General features: G+C 40.2%; 1 protein-coding gene across 1 annotated transcript in view; it reads right to left on the reverse strand.

Annotated features, from left to right (window-relative positions):
- The window catches only part of rdh10a (retinol dehydrogenase 10a), a 66,829-nt gene that overhangs the window by 6,035 nt on the left and 41,009 nt on the right, over nucleotides 1–19,785 (reverse strand). The window contains exons 2-4 of the mRNA XM_048596308.1: nucleotides 14,888–14,986; nucleotides 11,770–11,915; nucleotides 5,560–5,691 (exon numbers count right to left, since the gene is read on the reverse strand). Of these exons, the coding sequence (XP_048452265.1) occupies nucleotides 5,560–5,691; nucleotides 11,770–11,915; nucleotides 14,888–14,986 (377 nt within the window). The remainder of the gene's footprint in view (nucleotides 1–5,559; nucleotides 5,692–11,769; nucleotides 11,916–14,887; nucleotides 14,987–19,785) is intronic.

Here is a 19,785-nt window from a genome sequence, read left to right on the forward strand (position 1 = left end):
AACACTCAGAAGGTCTCTCCTCATTGAGATAATAGGTCGCCTTCCCATTTTCCCCGACTAAAATCCATCACCTCTCACTTTTCCACGTTAAACTCCATCTGCCACATTTTGGCCAACTCTCCTAACCTATCAAGATCCATTTGTAGAGTTCTTATTTCCTCATTGCAATTTACCATCCTGCCTATTTTTGACCACAAATTTGGCTATAGAGCCTTCGATCCCTGTATCCAAGTCATTAATGTAGATTGTAAATAGCTGGCGTCCAAGGCCGAACCCTGTGGCATCCACCAGTTACTTCTTGCCATCCAGAAAAAGATTCATCTATCCCGACTCAGATAGTAGGAACTGCCGGTGCTGGAGAATCTGAGATAGCAAGGTGTAGAGCTGGATGAACACATCAGGCCAAGCAGCATCAGAGGAGCAGGAAAGCTGACGTTTCAGGTCTAGATCCTTCTTCAGAAGACTGAAGGGTCCAGACCAGAAAGGTCAGCTTTCCTGCTCGGCCTGCTGTGTTCATCCAGCTCTACACCTTGTTATCTCATCTATCCCGACTCTGGCTGATGGACAGAAGACAGTCACCAATCCAAGCTAATAAATTACTCCTAATCCCATATGATCCAACCTTGTGAATTAACCTTTTGTGCGGCACCTTATCAAACACCTTCTTCTGCCTATTACATCTACAGGATCCCCATTATCCACATTGCTTGTCACATCCTCAAAGAATTCTAGCAAATTAGTCAAACATAATTTACCAGTCATAAAACCATTCTGATTCCGATGGATAGTGTTTTGACTTTCCAAATGTCCTGATATTGCTTCCTTGATAATTGATTCTAACACTTTGCCAAGAACAGATGTTAAACTAACTGGTCTGTAATTTCCTACATATTGCCTCCTACCCTTTTTGAATAAGGACATTACATTAGCATTTTTCCAATCCACTTTCCTAGAACCTTTCCAGTGTCCAGGGAATTTTGGAATATTGTAATCAATTGATCCACTATCTCCGCTGCCACTTCCTTTAATACCCTAGGATGTAGGCCATCAAGCCCAGGGGACTTGTCTGCCCGTGATCCTAATAGTTTGAGGAGTGCCTTTTACCTATCAATGTTGATTGTTCTAAGTTCTACCCTTCCTATTGCTTCTGACATGCCTGTTCCAATAGGGATGGTACTATTGTCCTCTACCGTGAAAACCGAGGCAAAGTACTGATTTAGCATCTCTGCCATTTCCATGTTCCCCGCTGTGAACTTACCGGTTTCATCTTGCAAGGGAACAACATTCACCTTAGCGACTCTCTTCCCGTTAAAATACCTATAGAAGCTTTTGCTATCCTTTTTGATATGTTGTGCTATCTTTCTTCCGTAATTTACCTTGGCTCTTTTTATTAATTTTTAGTATCCCTTTAAGTTTGAAAGTTTCCCAATCCTCCTGCTTGCCACTGGCCTTTGCAATATGGTATGTCTTAGTTTTTGACTTTATATTGCCTTGATCTCCTTGTTTAGTCATCAATGTATTTATTCCCCTTAACATCTTTCTTCTTCACAGAGATATGTTTTAGTTGCGAGGAATTGAGTAGCTCCTTAAACAACTGCCACTGCTCATCTGCCAACTTACCTTTTAGCTTTCCTGCCCCATCTACATAGGCATGAGGACAGATTTGGTCCGAGTAATTTCCTCCGTTTAATTCTAGAACACTATTGTGGGACTGCACCTTCTCATTCCCAAACTGAATTTTGGATTCAATCATACTATGGTCACTACTCCCTAAAGGATCCTTAACTATGATGTCATCAATTAATCTCTCCTCATTACCCAATACCAAATCCAGACTAGCCTGCTCCCTGGCTGGTTCCACAATGTACTGTTCCAAGAAAATCTCTAATACATTCAATGAACTCTGCCTCCAGGCTACCCTTGCCAATTTGATTCTTTCAATCCATGTGCATGTTAAAAATCACCTATGATTATAACCGTACCTTTCTTGTAAGCCTCTAATATTTCATGGTTTATACTGTGCCCCACTGCAGAACTACTGTTTGGGGACCTATAGATTACTCTTACCAAGTACTTCTTCCCTTTGCTATTTCTTATTTCTACCCAGACTGATTCCACATCTTGATCTCCCGTCCTTATGTTGTTTCTCATTACAGCACTGATCCCTTCCTTCACCAGCAAAGCCACACCACCTCCTTTTCCTTTGTCTATCCCTCTGAAATGTTAAGTACTCTTGGATCTTCAATTTCCAGACCTGGTCTCCTTGTAACTATGTCTCAGTAATCACTACCAAATCGTACCCTTTTGTTTCTACTTGCACCATTAACTCATTAATTTTGTTTCGAATGCTTCGTGCATTTAGATACAAAGCTTTTAAAATTTGTTCTACTGGTAAATTTCCATACTGTTCTATAAATCCATAAAGACAATCGCCGGTTCTATCCCTCATCTTTACTGTCTGGTAACCATCTGCCACATTGCTAACCTGCGGTCTTACCTCCTCCTTTAATTTGGGTTTTGTAATTTCCCCTACAACTGAACCCACCCTCTCTCTCTTCCCCCTGCAAATTTAGTTTAAAGCCCTGTCTACAGCCCCAGTTATGTGATTTGCTAGGGCTCTGGTTCCAGCACGATTCAGATGAAGACTGACCCAGGAAGAGAAATGGGAAGACCGGATTAGTGCTGTACACAAATACGTAGAAATACACCACAGTAGCAATAATGGGAACATGGATTAAAAAATAGTAAGGGTTGGGTACTCAATACAAAAGGACACAAAGTGTTCAGAGAAGTTGAGACAAAGTGGAAAGCTGGCAGTAATACAAAAGGAAGGTTTGGATGTCACAAAAGTATAAAAAAAATTGTGCTCATCAAATTTAGTTGAATTTTTGATGAAGTAACAGAAGTTTGTAGAAGGAAATGCAGTGACATGTTTGACAATAAAAGGCTAATTATCAAAATTAAAGTTTATGCAATAGGATAGTCAGAACGTAATCAGTTTACAAAGTCAGCTTAATGATAAAGCAGTAAGTTGTAATAGCTGGTTATTTTCAAACTGTTGTGTGATAGACAAGCGTTCTCTTCAAGGGGAAGGACTCCCAGTTTTTTTTTTGGTAAATGGCTTAAATCATGAAATGCAAAGTAAAATTTCAAAATTTGCTAAAAGATCCCCCAAACTTGCAAGAATGGTGCTCAGTGAGAATGTTATGAATCGCCTGCAACAGGACATATAGGTTAGCAGAGTGAGGACTCTCAACTATCTGGTATTGCATGGAAGGACAGGGATACACATTTAAGACTGAAGGCGAGAAATGCCCAAGGAATGTAAAGATTTTTGTTTATTAAAAAAAAAGGGCAGACAGCAAAACTAATCTGGAACTGCAAAGGTTGCAAAAGTGGAAACCATTAAAATATAAATATTACGGTTTTGGCAAGAAAATACGCTTTAAGTGCTATTGGAATTGAACAGAGGGATGGGACTAACTGGATTGCACTGTGGGAGCAATGAGTGGCAAGACATTAGGAAGCTCAGAGGGTTCTTGGAGTGCTCATCGACAGAACCAGTTAATTGGGTAGTTAAAGGCAAATGTACTGTATGTTGCCTCATCAGTTGTGCCATAGATTATAAAGAGCAGGAAGGTTATGTTGGAGCTGTACAGAAAGTTGGTTAGGCCACAGCTGGAGTACAGTATGCAGTGTGCAGTCATCACACTACAGGAAGGATATGATTGCACTGGAGGGTGTGCAAGGAGATTCGCAAGGATGTTGCACGGGATGGAGCATTTCAGCTATGAAGAGAGGCTGGATAAGCTTGACAAAAACTATAAGAACTGCTGATGCTAGAAATCCAAAACAAAAACAGAAATAGCTGGAAAACTCAGCAAATCTGGCAGCATCCATGGACAGAAAGCAGAGTTAATTTTTCAGGTCCAGTGACCATTCTTCAGAACTGATTTCAGCATATATACCAACCTTTTCCTAGCTACGAGTGGGATGGAAGGAGGGAAGAGGAGTAAATAATAGGTGGGGTCGGGAGACCTGACTGAAGTGTACAAGATTATGAGGGGCATAGACAGGGTTATTGGAAAGCAGCTGTTCTCCTTCATCAAAGGGCCAATAAAGAGGCATAATTAAGCTATAAGGCAGGAGGTTTAGAAGGGATTTTAGGATAAATCTGTTTCACCCAGGAGGGTAGTAGGATCCGGAATGCACTGCTTGGAAGGATAGTTGAGGCAGGAAACCTCACAATCTTTAAAAAGTACTTGGATGAGCACCTGAAGTATCGTAACATTCAAGGCTATGGGCCTAGTGCAGGAAAATGTAGGCACTGGTTAATTTTGGCAGTACAGACTCAATGAGATGCAGGGCCTCTTTTGTACGAAATGATTCTATGAGCTGGCACGGATTCAATGGGCCAAATAGCCTCCCTTTGTGCTGTGAATGATTGGTATCCCTCACATTTTGTTAATATGCTTGCACTGTTTACCAACAATCAGGAAGCAGCTGTGTTTTATACAGATCTGGACAGATCTGTTCACTCATAGCCTTTTGCACAATGACCTTATCAAAAACCCTTACATGGAATCAAACTGTTCCATGTACAGTGCGTACTACAGATGGCAGCTCAGGGAACAGTCGTCATTAGCATGCAAAGCACACTGGAGCACATCCAACTGTTATCAAAGTTCTGGCAACTCGAGGACATCTGCAGAGACACCAATGATCCAAGTGCTGTTTTTGGTACCATGCTATGCTTCCTGCAGTTTACAGAAACCTCCAGCACAGAATGGGTCCAATTTGAGATGTTTTACAAGCAAGTATCAGTATTTTGATATTGGGACTCTCTTCACAGATCAGGAGTTAGGCAATGTCTGTAGCGGGGCATGCTAGGAAAGTGCGCAATTTTTGGCACTATTTCAGAATTGCAGCACTTGTGCCACCCCCCCCGCCACGAAATCTCTCCAGGAAAAGACTGGTAGTGCAGCAGTACCCTCCAGGAAATAATTGTCAATAAAGCTGGCATGCATACAGTTACAGTTTTAAGTAATATATCTTCCTGCTGTTACCAACTGCCAGAAATTGATAAGTCTGTCCCAATGTTTCACAGATAATGTTAGCAAATGTAAGCTTAGTGTTGGTTTATTTAACATCTTGTGCTTGTACTTTGTCAGTATAATTGGCCAATTAAAGAATCTTGTGAATTTGTAGTACCTCTCAAAAGGGACATTTGCAATATGATCCATTATGGAATATTCTAAAAAAAAAAATCAGTTGGTCATGGCATCACCTCTACATGAGCAGTTGTATGCTGACTTAGTGAGATTTTTTCAGTTATGTTTGTCCTGTTATACTTCCAAAAGGATGGAATTAAAGCTTGAATGAAGCAATGCTACGTGCCTGCAAACACATGTGCACTACCTCCAGGGCAATTATAAAAATCGGTACAAATTAGAATCTTTCCATTGAAATGTTGCACAAATTAGTAATTGTAAACTTTTCTCCCCTTGGAGTCACTTTGGCAGATAACGTAATTCAACTTTCTCTTCTTATCCTACGTACCTTTTCATAAATGTCACAGTATACATTAGCCGAGGTGTACAAATCATTGGCTGGTCTGTGAGGATGGCTCTCATAGCTTCTTTCACACAGTACTCTGGTTTCAAAGGCGGAAGGAAGGGCTCAAATTCTTTCCTACAAGAGAAGTTTTAGAATAGTCCTTTTGATTTTTATATATAAATTTTCAATTTATTTTTACTGATAGTGCTTTACAAAACTCTTGCAACTAAGTATTACTAAAGTAACATTTTATATGAAGCAGTTGTTCTATATGCTATGGTATAGTTTATAGCAGTAGACCACCTACTATCTTTCAGAAAGGAGATTTCCCCACCAAGTTAAACAGCCCAACCTCATGCCACATAACCACACACCTTCACACCTACCCATCCCCATGGGTCAGAATACCACAAGTGTAGGGTTCAACCTCTGTTCTGAATGATGTAGACTTGGAGACTGCCTCCCTGCCCTGCCCCGTAATAAAATCACAGCAGAAGCACAACCTTATTACCCAGAGAATATTACCTAGAGAAGGAAAAATACTGAATGATTTGCAGGCACAACTCAGTACATTGGAGTATAGGAGTTGGTATGTCATGTTGCAGCTGTATAGGACATTGGTTAGACCACTTTTGGAATACTGTATTCGATTCTGGTCTCCCTACTATAGGGGAGATGTTGTTAACTTGAAAGGGTTCCGCAAAATATTTACAAGGATGTTGCCAGGGTTGGAAGGTTTGAGCTGTAGGCAGACACTGAATAGGCTGGGACTATTTTCCCTAGAGCAGAGGTTGGAGGGATGACCTAATAGAGGTTCATAAAATAATGAGGGACATGGACAGGGTGAATCGCCAGGGTCTTCTTCCCAAGGAAGGGAATCCAAAACTAGCGGGCATAGGTTTAAGGGGAGAGGTGAAAGATTTAAAAGGGACCCAAACAGCAACATTTTCACGCGGAGGACGGTGCATGAAATAGAATGAGCTGCCAAAGGAAGTGGTGGAGACTGGTACAATTACAACATTTAAAAGGCATCTTGATGGATACAGGAATGGGAGGGGCTTAGCAGGATATGGTCCAAATTTAGGACATCTGGTCAGCATAGACGAGTTGGACCAAAAAGGTCTGTTTCCATGCTGTACAACTCTTATAACTCTATGAATGCTGATGTCAAGGACTGTGACTCTCACCTCAGGGACCCAAACTGGGCATCACTGAGCAGGTGCTGCTTGATAGCACTGTTGATACCTTCCATCACTTTACTGATGATCAAAAGTAGTCTGAGGGGCAATAGTTGGCTGGGTTGGATTTGTCCTGCTTTTTGTCTACAGGACATACCTGGACAATTTTCCACATTATCGGATAGATGCCAGTGTTGTACTGGAACAGCTTGGCTAGGGGAGAGGCAAGTTCTGGAACACAAAGTCTTCAGTACTATTGCCGGAATGTTGCTGCACTTCTGTTCAAAAGAAGTCAGAAACGTCGGTGTAACATTCACAATTCTCTAGTCTCCCAGCACCACTGTCAAATCCGAGATGATTGGAAAATTATAGACAGCGCTTACACGATTTCTGCTCTCACTTCTGTAAGCAACCTTGGATGCATCTTATTTTGTCATGGTGTCTTAGCAGTTTTATGTACAGATAGCCTTTCTAATACCAATTTAGCATGAGCATTGCACCAAAATGAGTTCAATGTAGTTTGAAAAGAGGACACAAATATTTAAAGGTCTACATCCATTAGAATGAAACAATCTAGCCACAGTAAACTGGGAAAATTTAAAATAACTGAAGACCAGCAATAGGTGTTCAAAAATGTAGTACAAAACCAGTGTGAGCAAAGAGCTCTAGAAACAAAAAAGAGATAAGAAAAAGCACACAGAACTGCATCAAATAAAAAGGCTTGAGATTCTTGTGACTGGAAGAGATCCAGAAATCAGTAAAATGTGACAAAATATAGGCAAGAGCTCCAACAAGGGTGGAAAAAAACGAGTGATTCAGAAACATTTTTATAAGCCATCCTGCCCAGCAGTCAACCCCCTACCACCTGTCACTGCCTTGTGTCCCTTTACTGCCTTCCATGCAACTGCCGCCCTTCATTCTGCTAATTCATAATCCATGCCATCTCCATCAATTGCCACCTGCCTGGTCATAGATCCCTCATATATCCAACCCAAGGCCTCAAACCATCGACACCACTGACCACCCCCATACATCTGCCCCCATCAAGAACCACCTTTCCGTAACTCATGGTCAGCTGTCATCACATCCACATTCCTGCTCCCGCAGATCCCACACCCATCACCTACCCCTTGTGCTCTCACCCAGCTACTTTACCCCTTCTCCCTTCAAAAGCACCATCTTGCCCAGTTGTCAACATTACCTATCCATCACCATTCCTCTTTCCAACACTTGCCCCACCGGTCATTACCCACACCCATCTGTGTCTCACTGCCACCAATCTGTTACCTTCCACTTCTCCACCTCAGTCACATTCCCCATCCACCTACAACCACCTTGCTCACATCATCCCTGCATCACCTAGCATCCTACACCCCCCTCTAACCATCAACAGCCTCCCATTGCCACCCATCGTGGCATTCCTGCCCAGCTATCAATACTTTTCTCTTTCTCCACTGCTCATGCATTGCCTGGGCAGCAAAGATTAACAGGTAATCAAAGAAGCTATTGGAATGGCTGTCTTTACATCTAGATAGAAATAGAAGGAGAAGTCAAATTCATGCTTCAGCCATACAAACCTCTTGTTCGGTCACATTGCTCAACATATTCAATGCTTGGCACTGCACCCAAGTAGTACACTGGGCTTGGAGGGAGTGCAATGCAGCTTTACCAGAAAAGTACATGGACTCAAAAGTTAAACAGGGAGAGATTACACAATTTTCTAAATTCCAGATATTGCAGTATTATAATCTCATCACTCTTGTGTAAAAGATCAAGATTTAACAAAAGCAGAATGTGGATACTGAAATCTAGGACTATGTGACATATCTAAAATTACAGCCAGACCCCATCAGGAGTGAAATCAGGAATAAATTTCTACAAAGAATGGTGGAAGGTTGAAATAATAATCTAACATTGTTTGTCAATTAGTTTTATGTCAGTAATAGTTTTTGTTAACACGAGAAATTATCTAAGGAATATGGGACAAAAGTCAGATATGGAGTTTGGGTTACAATTTTAGAAGTTTAGCAGGAACACTGCTCAGTGGCGGCGGGGAGGGGATGTTTTTTTTCCCCTAAATGCACCAAAGAAGAAAAATAAAGGGTGTCTTCAATTAGTTTTCTACCATACTGTTGAAAGTGAACTAATTTAGCAATTAGTCTATAGGTTTAACAATATTTTAATTTCAGAAGTTTGGCCTTAACAATGTTATCTGCTCAGTGTAATTTGAATCAGACATCCAGCTGTGGAAGTGAAAACAAACAATTAGCTGTGCATCAAATAATTCAAACTGTGACTAAAGTAGAATGGACTATATAAAATCAGTCTGGGAGTTTAAAAATGAATTTATATTCAAAGTGATGACTGAAGTTTTCCCTGTAGGGAAAAGTATATATCAGTAGATACAAAAACAGCAGTACAAAAAGTTTCTTAATTTACTTCTAAATAGGGCCAAGTTTGGAAGGACTTTTCCTTTGTACAAAAGAAAACTTTGAATGGTCCTCTCCCCACGTCACTTTCTTCGTCATGGTGAGAACCTTGGATAGTTAAATTTAAAAATGAGTGGACAATGGATAGATCAGGTATTTGAAAAAGATTATGAAAGCAAGAGCAAAACACACTTGAAGAAAAAAGGTATCTTGCAGCATTAAGAACTTGATCATTAAAAGCAAAAAGAGAAACAAAAATCAGACTGACATGTTGAAGTGAAATTGGTCCATTCATTTCAAAGGCTCTTTTAGAAAAGTGAACCATTACTGCTAAGTTAGGTAAAACATTCTCCAGAAATTCCAGTACAAGCATAAAAGTAGTTATTGCACTTTTAGTAACACCACATCAATGCTCAGGTTGAGCTACAAATGCATTTTTTAATAATCTTTAAGTTTATAAATGTAGAGCTATCAGCACTATAAATCCTTGATCAGTTTATTTATTCCTGTGAATTGCCATCAGCTTAGAACAGAAGCACTGTCTGAAGCTAACGCAAATTTCACTTGGGGAAAAAAAAGGTTCTCTTTGTGGTTTAAAATTATTTCATGTCCTGAAATGCTGTAGGTGCAGCAAACAGTTATGAAAATACATCAACACAAATGCTCTACAGCTGTAATAATAACACAATTACCAAAATATATAATCATGGAAAATCAAAGTTTTCAGCTCTTCCTTTATTCTTGAATGCTGGAGGCTTACAGTCATTAAATTTCTGTGTGTCAATTTGGCTGGAGTGCACTCATCTCCAAATCACAAGGTTGAGAGTTCAACACTCACTGTGATCCAAACACATATGAGAAGGGTGCTGCAAGATATTTTGTTGAGTAGGATGGTAAGATGGGAGGGTACTGCTGAGCTGAATCTTGTTTCAGAAGAAACATTAAACAAGGTTCTATTTGCTTATTTTTAGATGCTGAGTCACCAAAGATCAAGGAACTGTTCCATATACTAGGGCAACATTCCTCCTTCAACTATCAATCAATAGGTTCACTAGTTCATTCATCTTAAACGCTGTCTTGTGGGAGCTCACTGTAAAACAGGAATTATTTTGCAACTATGTAATAATGACAACATTTTAAGTACTCCGTTATACGTTACATGCTTCAAAATCTCAAACTCCAAAAAAATGGGTCAAACCCAAAGACGTGTACTTTCCAATTCATGTGGGTGTCACTGGCTAAGCCAGCAATTATTGTCCAGAGGGTAGTTGAGGGTCAACCACATTGATGTGTGTGCCTGGAGTCACATGTAGGCTAGACCAAGCAAGAACAGCAGTTTGCTTCCTTGGAAGGATATGAAAATGAACCAGATGAGTCTCTGACAATTGGCAACAGTTACAAGGTCATTAGCTTCCTAATTCCAGATTTCTGTTGAATTCAAATTCCACCCCTTGCCTTGACAGGATTCTAACCCAGATCCCCAGAACATGACCTAGGACTCTGGATTAATAGACTAGTGGTATTTTTGCTAGACTATCATCTCCCCACTGATGGCCAAACCTCAAAGCAAAGCCCAATGCCTGTCAAGTTTTTAAATCCCTCATCTTGATAACTAAGCACAGTTTTACAGATTCAATGACCATGTTTACAACGATCAATACCATATTATTGAGTTAATTGTGCACTCTAGTCTATAACGTTTTCCAGACTTTTTCTCATTATGGCTCTATTTTGGGCTTCAAAATTGCCATGACCCCAGTGCAGAGAGTTTTTTTTTTTGGGGGGGGGGGGGGGGGGGTGATGGCAAACAAAAGCGATAAAAGCAGGGACAGTTGGAATTATTTAGTCAGCGGGGTTTTTAAAACTAACAAACACCTACTTTTTCAGGACTGTTAGGCCATGCTCACTATTAAAAAATCATAGGAATTTAAAGAGACATTGCAGCTGTCAGCACTCAGCCCGAGCTCTACGGCAGCAAATGCGGCCCCAAACCCATGGCCTAAAGTTTTGGGTCACAACCCCAGTCATACTGTGGAAAGCCTTGCCACAGATTATGATTTATAACAGAAAATGTTAAGTTAGCCATTCACAAAAATGCATAACCTGATATATAATTCAAAAATGTGGACAAAACTCCTTGCAGAGAATGGCCATGAAAATCTAAAAGCAAGAATGCAATGCTGCAATCTTCCGAACTGAAAAGACCTATAAAAAAGACTTTAAAAAAAAAAAAAATCAGTTGAGATAACAAAACATACTGTAGAAAAATAATCAATGTAATTTTTTTTAAAAACTGTAAATTTGAGTCTGTTTATCAAATTACTTTTGTTATTCCATTTGCCAAAAAAAAGAATTTTTCATGAGGGTAAAAGGAATGGTTCTCTGTACCATGTTCTAACAGTTGCATTGAAGTTCGGTATGTACTGAGCTAGTCTGCAAAGTGATATGGAAAGTGCAGGTCAAACTTCCATTAAAGTTAACCTCTTAAATCATTCTTCTTGAATGTCAAAATATTGTTTTTTTTAAACTAGAGAAAAAGCATTTATCACTGAACGAAATATACAATTTAACACCTTATGTACTAAACAACTAATTATCCATCTCACCTTATTCTGCAGCCACGAAACATGCCTGTATCCACTAAGTATGGGCACACAAGTGTCATCTTGATTCCATCTTTATCAGATGCCTTCAGCTCATGACTCAAGGATTCATGAAATCCTATTGCTCCAAATTTGCTTGCACAGTAATCCTGAATGGCATAATAGATCAGATAGTATGCTCGAAAATATTTGACGTAAGTTTGATTCATAGACAACAGGTTTACCAGCAATATAAAAAAAGTGAACAGTCATGGTCTTATAACCAAGACAATTATGCTTCTTTGGGTAATGGGGTGGGAAAGATCCTTAGTGTTATATTTTTAAAACTTAAAATAAATGGCAATCTGCCACCTATCAGAGTAGGCACTTGAGGTAAGGTAGTCAAAGCAATGGGAGAAAAACCAAGGACAAATACACTAATATAGAGAAGTAGATGCAAAGTTTATTAAGAGTGTGAGCTCAACACATTTTGAAGAGCTGGAGAAAGTCAATTTCATACATATTGGTAGTATTTTGGACTAAGTTTTTTCTTTGACAGTCAGTAGTAGTGAATGCAATTTTGCAAAATTCATTTGAAGGATTGGTAGAATTTAAAGGATACTCTAGATGATATTTTCGCCCATCATCTGGGAGAATGGCTAGAATAGGTGGAAGTAGTAATTACATATGAAGTATGTGAACATTGGTGGTATCTTAGTGTTGATTGGTCAGATTACTGTGTTTGCAATACATCAGTTCATGTTAATATTCTTCTTTTTGGTTGATTATGTATAATAAACAGTAGTGTTTCTTAGAGAAAGTATAGCCAGATATTATTGTTGAGTAGGCTGCTGTCTTCAGGGATTTGTATGGACTTGGTACATCTTCATAGCTTCTCTGATGTATTGTATATGCCAATGTGTGATGGCTACATTTAGAGTTAAAACATTGGATGTGGCAATTATCAAGTTAGGAATATCTGACAATAACCATTTTGCTCCATTCACCGTATTTAAGGGTTGATGCTCAGAGTTTAGAACGTAGGCTGCAGTCATTTACCCCTGCTTAGGGGTGTTCATTCCTGGTTTATTTTAAAGATGGCTTCTTGTAATTATGGGCACAACAAACACATGTATATTTAGTTCACATCAAAGCTTTGCATGGTGTAACCAGAGATTTGGTTTCTTAATGTTTTTAAATTACTTGGGATCAAATACATTTGTAATCAATCTTGTTGCTGATATACAAAGAAAGATAGTAAAGAAAATCATGAGGACATAACCTCTTTATATTGCTTTGCAGATTAAGTGTGGTTGGGAGGGGGAGAAAATAGATAAATATTGTGGAAAAATTAGGTTGTCCACTTTGGCTGGAAGAATTACTTAAAAGGGAAAGAGACTGCAGAACAATACATTAACGATAGATTTGGGGCTCTTGTACAAAGAATCTCACAAGTAGTGTACAAATGCAGCAAGAAATGAGGAAGGAAAATTGGGAACACAACTCTAAAGGACATCAGTGAGACCACACCCAGAGTACTGCGTAAAGTATTAGTCTCTGCTCAAGGAATGATATACTTCCATTGGAAGCAGTTTAGTGACGGTTCAAGCTTTATGGGATGAAGGGACTGTCTTATGAAGAAATGTTGAATGGCTGGGCCTATGCTCATTGGGTTTACAAGAACAGGGGCTTCTAGAACAATTTAAAAACATTTGGAGGTAGTTTGATGGGGTTGATGTTGAGGGAACGGCAATCCAGAAAAACGGGCACAGTTTCAAAATAAGTCACAGATGAGGACAGATGAGAATGAATCTGTTACAGGGAGTAGTGGAGGCAGTGTCATTGAAAATATTCAAGGCTGTGTTAGATTTTTGATATGCAAGACAGTCATCTTTTATGGTGGAGCAGTAAAAATAAAGTCAAGGACACCATCAGAACAGCAGAGTTGCAGAGTGGGCACAAACATACAAAATTTGTTATCTTAAGATTTTAGGTTGATAATGTTCAGGTAATGCTCCAGCCTCATTAAAATTTTAAAAACTATACACAATAAAAATAGCTACTATCAACTATGTAGTTTGCAAAATCCACATGCATCTTGTACACTACAGAAGTTAACTACATGAACACAAGGTGCATTTAATGAAAGACAAAAGAATAGTTTAGTCTCTGGCCCTCTTGTATCTTAACTAGACCAGGCTCTTTGATGTCTTTGTCTAGGAGGTACAAAAATTCAAGGAAATGCATAGCTTTAGTCATGAAATGGTAGTGAAACTCAAGGTAGCTATATATTTTTGAGACAAAGAAAAAGAGAAAGAAAAAAAAAAGAACATGAAGACAGGGCATGCATGTAAATGAGCTTGCTGTCAACACATTCGAAGGCCACTGTCAATATTCTTCTGTTTGGCTGAGCAAATTTATTTTAATTGGAGTATGATCGCACCAACATTGTAAATGGGGTTAGAGCAGTGTACATATAAACAAGGGAACAGCTGACCAGCTATAAAAAGGGGCCCAACACTAAGAGGGGGAAATTGAAAAAGTGAAATCAAATTATAACATCGGAGATGGGTGGAGCATTAAATGTTATTAGATAAATATTGCTTGCCAAACTACTTTCAGAAATTCAGTAGGAATCACAAGTGAAGGAAAGAAACAGACAGGAGTTAAGGTGTACAGTTTCTATGCTGAACACTAGATAGCCAAGGAAGATTCAACCTTCTAAGGGTAGGTAATACAAGTTCCAAAATTAATAACTGAATAGCACATGACTACACAAAGCATTGAAATGCAAAAGGAAAACATTGAAAAAAAACAGCTCATGCAAAATTCTTCAATTTTTTTTTCCTCTTCACTGGTGCCATCATCCTCTCATTTGGCCCCTCAGTGTGTGTATATTATAGTTTCTGTTGTACACTGTAGAGCAATTTAAGACCAGCTGTTCACAATGATGGAAATTTACATGTACAGTATACTTTGATTTGAAAATTTACAAATATGAAAGGACATAAATGCATTGCACACCACCATAATTTTGGTTACTGGAATGACTCCTTTGGAATTCAGACATTTCAATGTGTTACTTGTTTCTTAAATGGAGAAATGTTTATTTTTCTCCAAGGTGATAGTTTAAGCTACTAACCTCTACGCCAGCGGTGCTGAACAACCCTAGGGAACTTGCCACTGTCACAATGTGCCCATGGTTCATTTCCAGCATCTTGGGAAGAAACGCCTTGGCAGTCTAATAAAAAGGAAAAGCCAAAAGTTATTTTATTTTAAGATCTACTCTATAAACCAGGAACTATTTGTAAATTAGACAGTGTTTCCACCCAAAAAAGAGTTCAAGAGAATCCGTTAAAACTTGGAACGTGTGACCATGAATACAGGTGGCACAGTGGTTGGTACTGCTGTCTCAGTGCCAGGGACCGAGGTTCAATTCGAACCTTGAGTGACTGTTCGTGCAGAGTTTTCATGTTCTGTATTCATGTGGGTTTCCACTGGATGCTCCCATTTCCTCCCACCAGTTCAAATGCGCAGGTTGGGTGGATTGGCCATGATAAATTTTTCCATAGTGTCCGGGGAGGTGTAGGCTAGTTGAGTTAGCTGCAGTGAATGTGAGGTCGCAGGGATGGTGGTGAACATTTCTCGAACGGTTGGTGCGGACTCGAGAGGCTATCACAGAATTATAGAATCCCAAGGACAGTAATTTAAATGACAATTGTCCTTTGACAATAAAAGAAAATAACTGCTACAGTTTTCTGGAGCTATTCAAATCATGTTTGAATATTCCTCGAATTTGATGCCCAACATGTAGCAAATAGTTTCAGACTTGAACTACAAAAAGCCACCAGCTAGAAAACTTGTATGACACTAATCTGTTGCTCTGCATTACTGATTTTAAAAAAAGCCTTTGCTGAACAAAAATGAAGCAAAAACTCGTTTCTCCTTTTCAATTTTACTGAGTATTCATTTCACCTAAAAACTGCAGAATCACTGAAATACCAAGCACAGGAAACATATACAGCAATTTCCTACAGCCTAGGGTGGGGGGAGGATGGAAGTTGACATTAATTATGTAAATGAAAGCTGCATTAAAGGAAAAACAACTATTTTATAATATGGACTCTTGGGTTTTGTCTTGGTTCTTCTGATGCAAAGCTGGCACCCATCAGAAAAGGGAGACAATTCCAAACAATTCACTACATAAATGAATGAACAATTTATTCCAATTGATGTAATGGTTCATTAGGGAAAAGAGTGGTTGCTGTTAAGAGGAGTTACCGAGCCCAGTTAAAAGGGAGTTCATATCAGAAATGTAGCTATTATACAAAATGATTCAGCTGTTATGCCGCAGTCCCTAGCCTCTCAAGTTCAACATCTCCAACAAAAACAAAGACAGAATCCCCCTTGTCCTCACATATCATCCCACTAACCTCCGTATTCAACGTATCATTCTCCATCACTTCCACTACCTGCAATCCGACCCCACAATCAAAGATAAATTTCCCTCCCCACCCTTATCTGCCTTCTGTAGGGACTACTCTCTCCGTGACTCCCTCGTTCATTCCACGCTCCCCACTAGCCCACCACCCTTCCCTGCAACCGCAGGAAGTGCAACACCTGCCCCTACACCACCCCCTCACCTCCATCCAAAGCACCAAACAAACCTTCCACATCAGATGGATGTGCAGGTGAACCTCTGTCAACGTGGTCTACTGCATCTGCTGCTCCCGATGTGGCCTGCTCTACATCGGTGCGACCAAATGGAGGCACGGAGACCACTGTGTACAGCGCCTGCGCTCTGTTCGCGGCAAACGACAACAGCTTCCCATTGTGAACCATTTCAACTCCCCCTCCCACTCCCTGGACAAAATGTCCATCCTGGGCCTCCTCCAGTGTCACAATGACACCATCCGGAAACTGGAGGAGCAGCACCTCATTCTGCCTTGGGAGCCTATAACTCAATGGTCTCGAAAAACAAAAAAAAAAGGTGGCTAAAGTAAACATTGGCCCTTTACAGCATGAGAAGGGGAATTTAGTTACGGGATATGACGAAATGGCCAAGGCATTGAACAGGTATTTTGTATCGGTCTTCACAGTGGAGGACACTAATAACATGCCAGTAATTGACAAAGAGACGAAGGTAGGTGAGGATCTGGAAACAATCATTATTACGGAAGAGGTAGTGTTGGGCAAGCTAATGGAGCTGAGGATTGATAAGTCTCCTGGCCCTGATGGAATGCATCCCCGGGTACTAAAAGAGATGGCGGGAGAAATAGCAGGTGCACTGGCGGTAATTTTCCAAAATTTGCTGGACTATGGGGCAGTCCCAGCAGATTGGAAAACAGCAAATGTGACGCCACTGTTTAAAAAGGGAAGTAGACAAAAGATGGGGAATTATAGACCGGTTAGCTTAACCTCTGTAGTGAGGAAGATGCTTGAGTCTATTATCAAGGAAGAATTAGCAAGGCATCTTGATAGAAATTGTCCCATTGGGCAGACGCAGCATGGGTTCATGAAGGGCAGGTCATGCTTGACAAATCTTTTGGAATTCTATGAAGACATTACGAGCAAGGTGGACAATGGGGACCCAGTGGATGTGGTGTACCTAGATTTCCAAAAGGCCTTCGACAAGGTGCCGCACAAGAGGCTACTGCATAAGATAAGGATGCATGGCATTAAGGGTAAAGTATTAGCATGGATAGAGGATTGGTTGACTGACAGGAAGCAAAGAGTGGGGATAAATGAGTGCTATTCTAGCTGGCAGTCAGTGACTAGTGGTGTGCCTCAGGGATCGGTGTTGGGACCACAATTATTTACAATTTATATAGATGATTTGGAGTTGGGGACCACGTGTAGGGTGTCAAAGTTTGCAGATGACACTAAGGTGAGTGGCAGAACAAAGTGTGCAGAGGACTGTGAAACTTTGCAGAGGAACGTAGATACATTGAGTGAGTGGGCAAAGGTCTGGCAGATGGAATACAATGTAAATAAATGTGAAGTCATACATTTTGGTAGGAATAATAGTAAAAAGGATTACTTCTTAAATGGTAAAAAGTTGCAGCATGCTGCTATGCAGAGGGACCGGGTGTCCTTGTGCATGAATCACAGAAGGTAGGTCTGCAGGTACAACAAGTATTTAGGAAGGCAAACGGAATTTTGTCCTTCATTGCTAAAGGGATTGAAATTAAAAGCAGAGAGGTTATGTTGCAGCTGTACAAGGTGCTGGTGAGGCCACACCTGGAGTACTGTGTGCAGTTTTGGTCTCCTTACTCGAGAAAGGATGTATTGGCACTGGAGGGGGTGCAAAGGAGGTTCACTAGGTTGATTCCGGAGTTGAAGGGGTTGGCTTATGAGGAGAGACTGAGTAGATTGGGATTATATTCATTGGAATTCAGAAGATTGAGGGGGGATCTTATAGAAACATATAAAATTATGAAGGGAATAGATAAGATAGAAGTAGATAGGATGTTACCACTGGCAGGTGAAGCTAGGACAAGAGGGCATAGCCTCAAGATTAGAGGGAGCAGATTTAGGACTGCATTGAGAAGGAATTTCTTCACCCAGAGGGTTGTTAATCTATGGAATTCCTTGCCCAGTGAAGTAGTTGACGCTACTTCAGTAAACGTTTCTAAAAAAAAAGGTAGATTTTTTTTGAACAATAAAGGCATTAAGGGATACGGTGAGAATGCGGGTAAGTGGATCTGAGTCCAGGAAAAGATCAGCCATGATCTTATTGAATGGCGGAGCAGGCTCGAAGGGCCAGACGGCCTACTCCTGCTCCTAGTTCTTATGTTCTGATGTCTCAATATGGACTTTACCAGTTTCAAAATCTCCCCAACCATATCCCATGACCAACCCTCCCTCTCATCCCTGCCTCCTTGACTTGACACAACTTGTCCATCTTCTCTCCCACCTATCCACTCCACCCAGCTCACTGACCAATCCCCACCACTGTCTACCTGCAACTCACCTATCACCATCCCACCTACCTTCCCCAGGCCCACCCATCCTCTCTCTATTTATTTCAGAGATTCCCTTCCCCCTCCTCCATTTATGAGAAAGGGTCCCAACCCAAAACATCAGCTTTCCTACTCCTCTGATGCTGCCTGGCCTGCTGTATTCCTCCTGCTCTGCGCTTATCTGACTCCAGCATCTGCAGTTCTTACCATCTCCAAATGAGATTTTGTTTTCAATACCATCTTCATTCATAAGGGGAAAGTTAAAGCTTCATTAGGGGGAAAGAAGATGGTGTTTCCCTTCCTATAAAAAAGGAGAGGATATTATTTAAAAGGTGATCTAAGCCTGATTATTGCACTCAATTTGTACTGTTGCTAGAAGCAAACCAAAACTATACAGCAACATTTCTGGAATTGGATTGCTTAGATTAAAAGTCATAACTGACGGGAGATGAGGAGGATGAATATGTGGTTAAGGCACGGTGAAGGAGAAAGGGCTTCAAATTCTTGGGACATTGATACTGTTCTAGGGCACTTCTATTCAACAGGGATGGCTGCACATTAACAGGCTCTTGCAGGTAGGTTCTATCCAGTGGTTGGGGTGAGTTTAAGGTAAATTGGCAGGGGATAGGCATCAAAACATGGAAGTTTTTTTTTTAAAACAAAAAGGAATGATGCATAAAAGGAGATACTATTGAATAATACTGGAGAAGGGGCAGATTAAATGCTACAAGAAATGCAAAGAGAGTATTGCAAAACACAAGTGAATATGGTTAGTAAACTACAAGCACAAATAACCATTTGGGAATATGATACAAAGGCAATAATAGAAATGTGGCTTAAAATTAAAGACTGGGCATTATATACATTCAGAACAAAGCAGAGCACTCAGTTGTCTAAGACTGGTACAGAATGCTTAATCATAATAAATAGCCGATCACGTTGGAATAATCTAACCTGAACTTTTTGAAATAACAGAATATTTAAAGGAATGTCATGTGCCTAGATTTTAGGAAAATGATGAAGTATCATGCAAAAGGTTAGTCATGTAAAACAGAAGAAAATGTTAGACAGAATGCAG

Source organism: Rhincodon typus, chromosome 4 (genome assembly GCF_021869965.1).
Source record: "Rhincodon typus isolate 14 chromosome 4, sRhiTyp1.1, whole genome shotgun sequence".
Taxonomy (NCBI): domain Eukaryota; kingdom Metazoa; phylum Chordata; class Chondrichthyes; order Orectolobiformes; family Rhincodontidae; genus Rhincodon; species Rhincodon typus.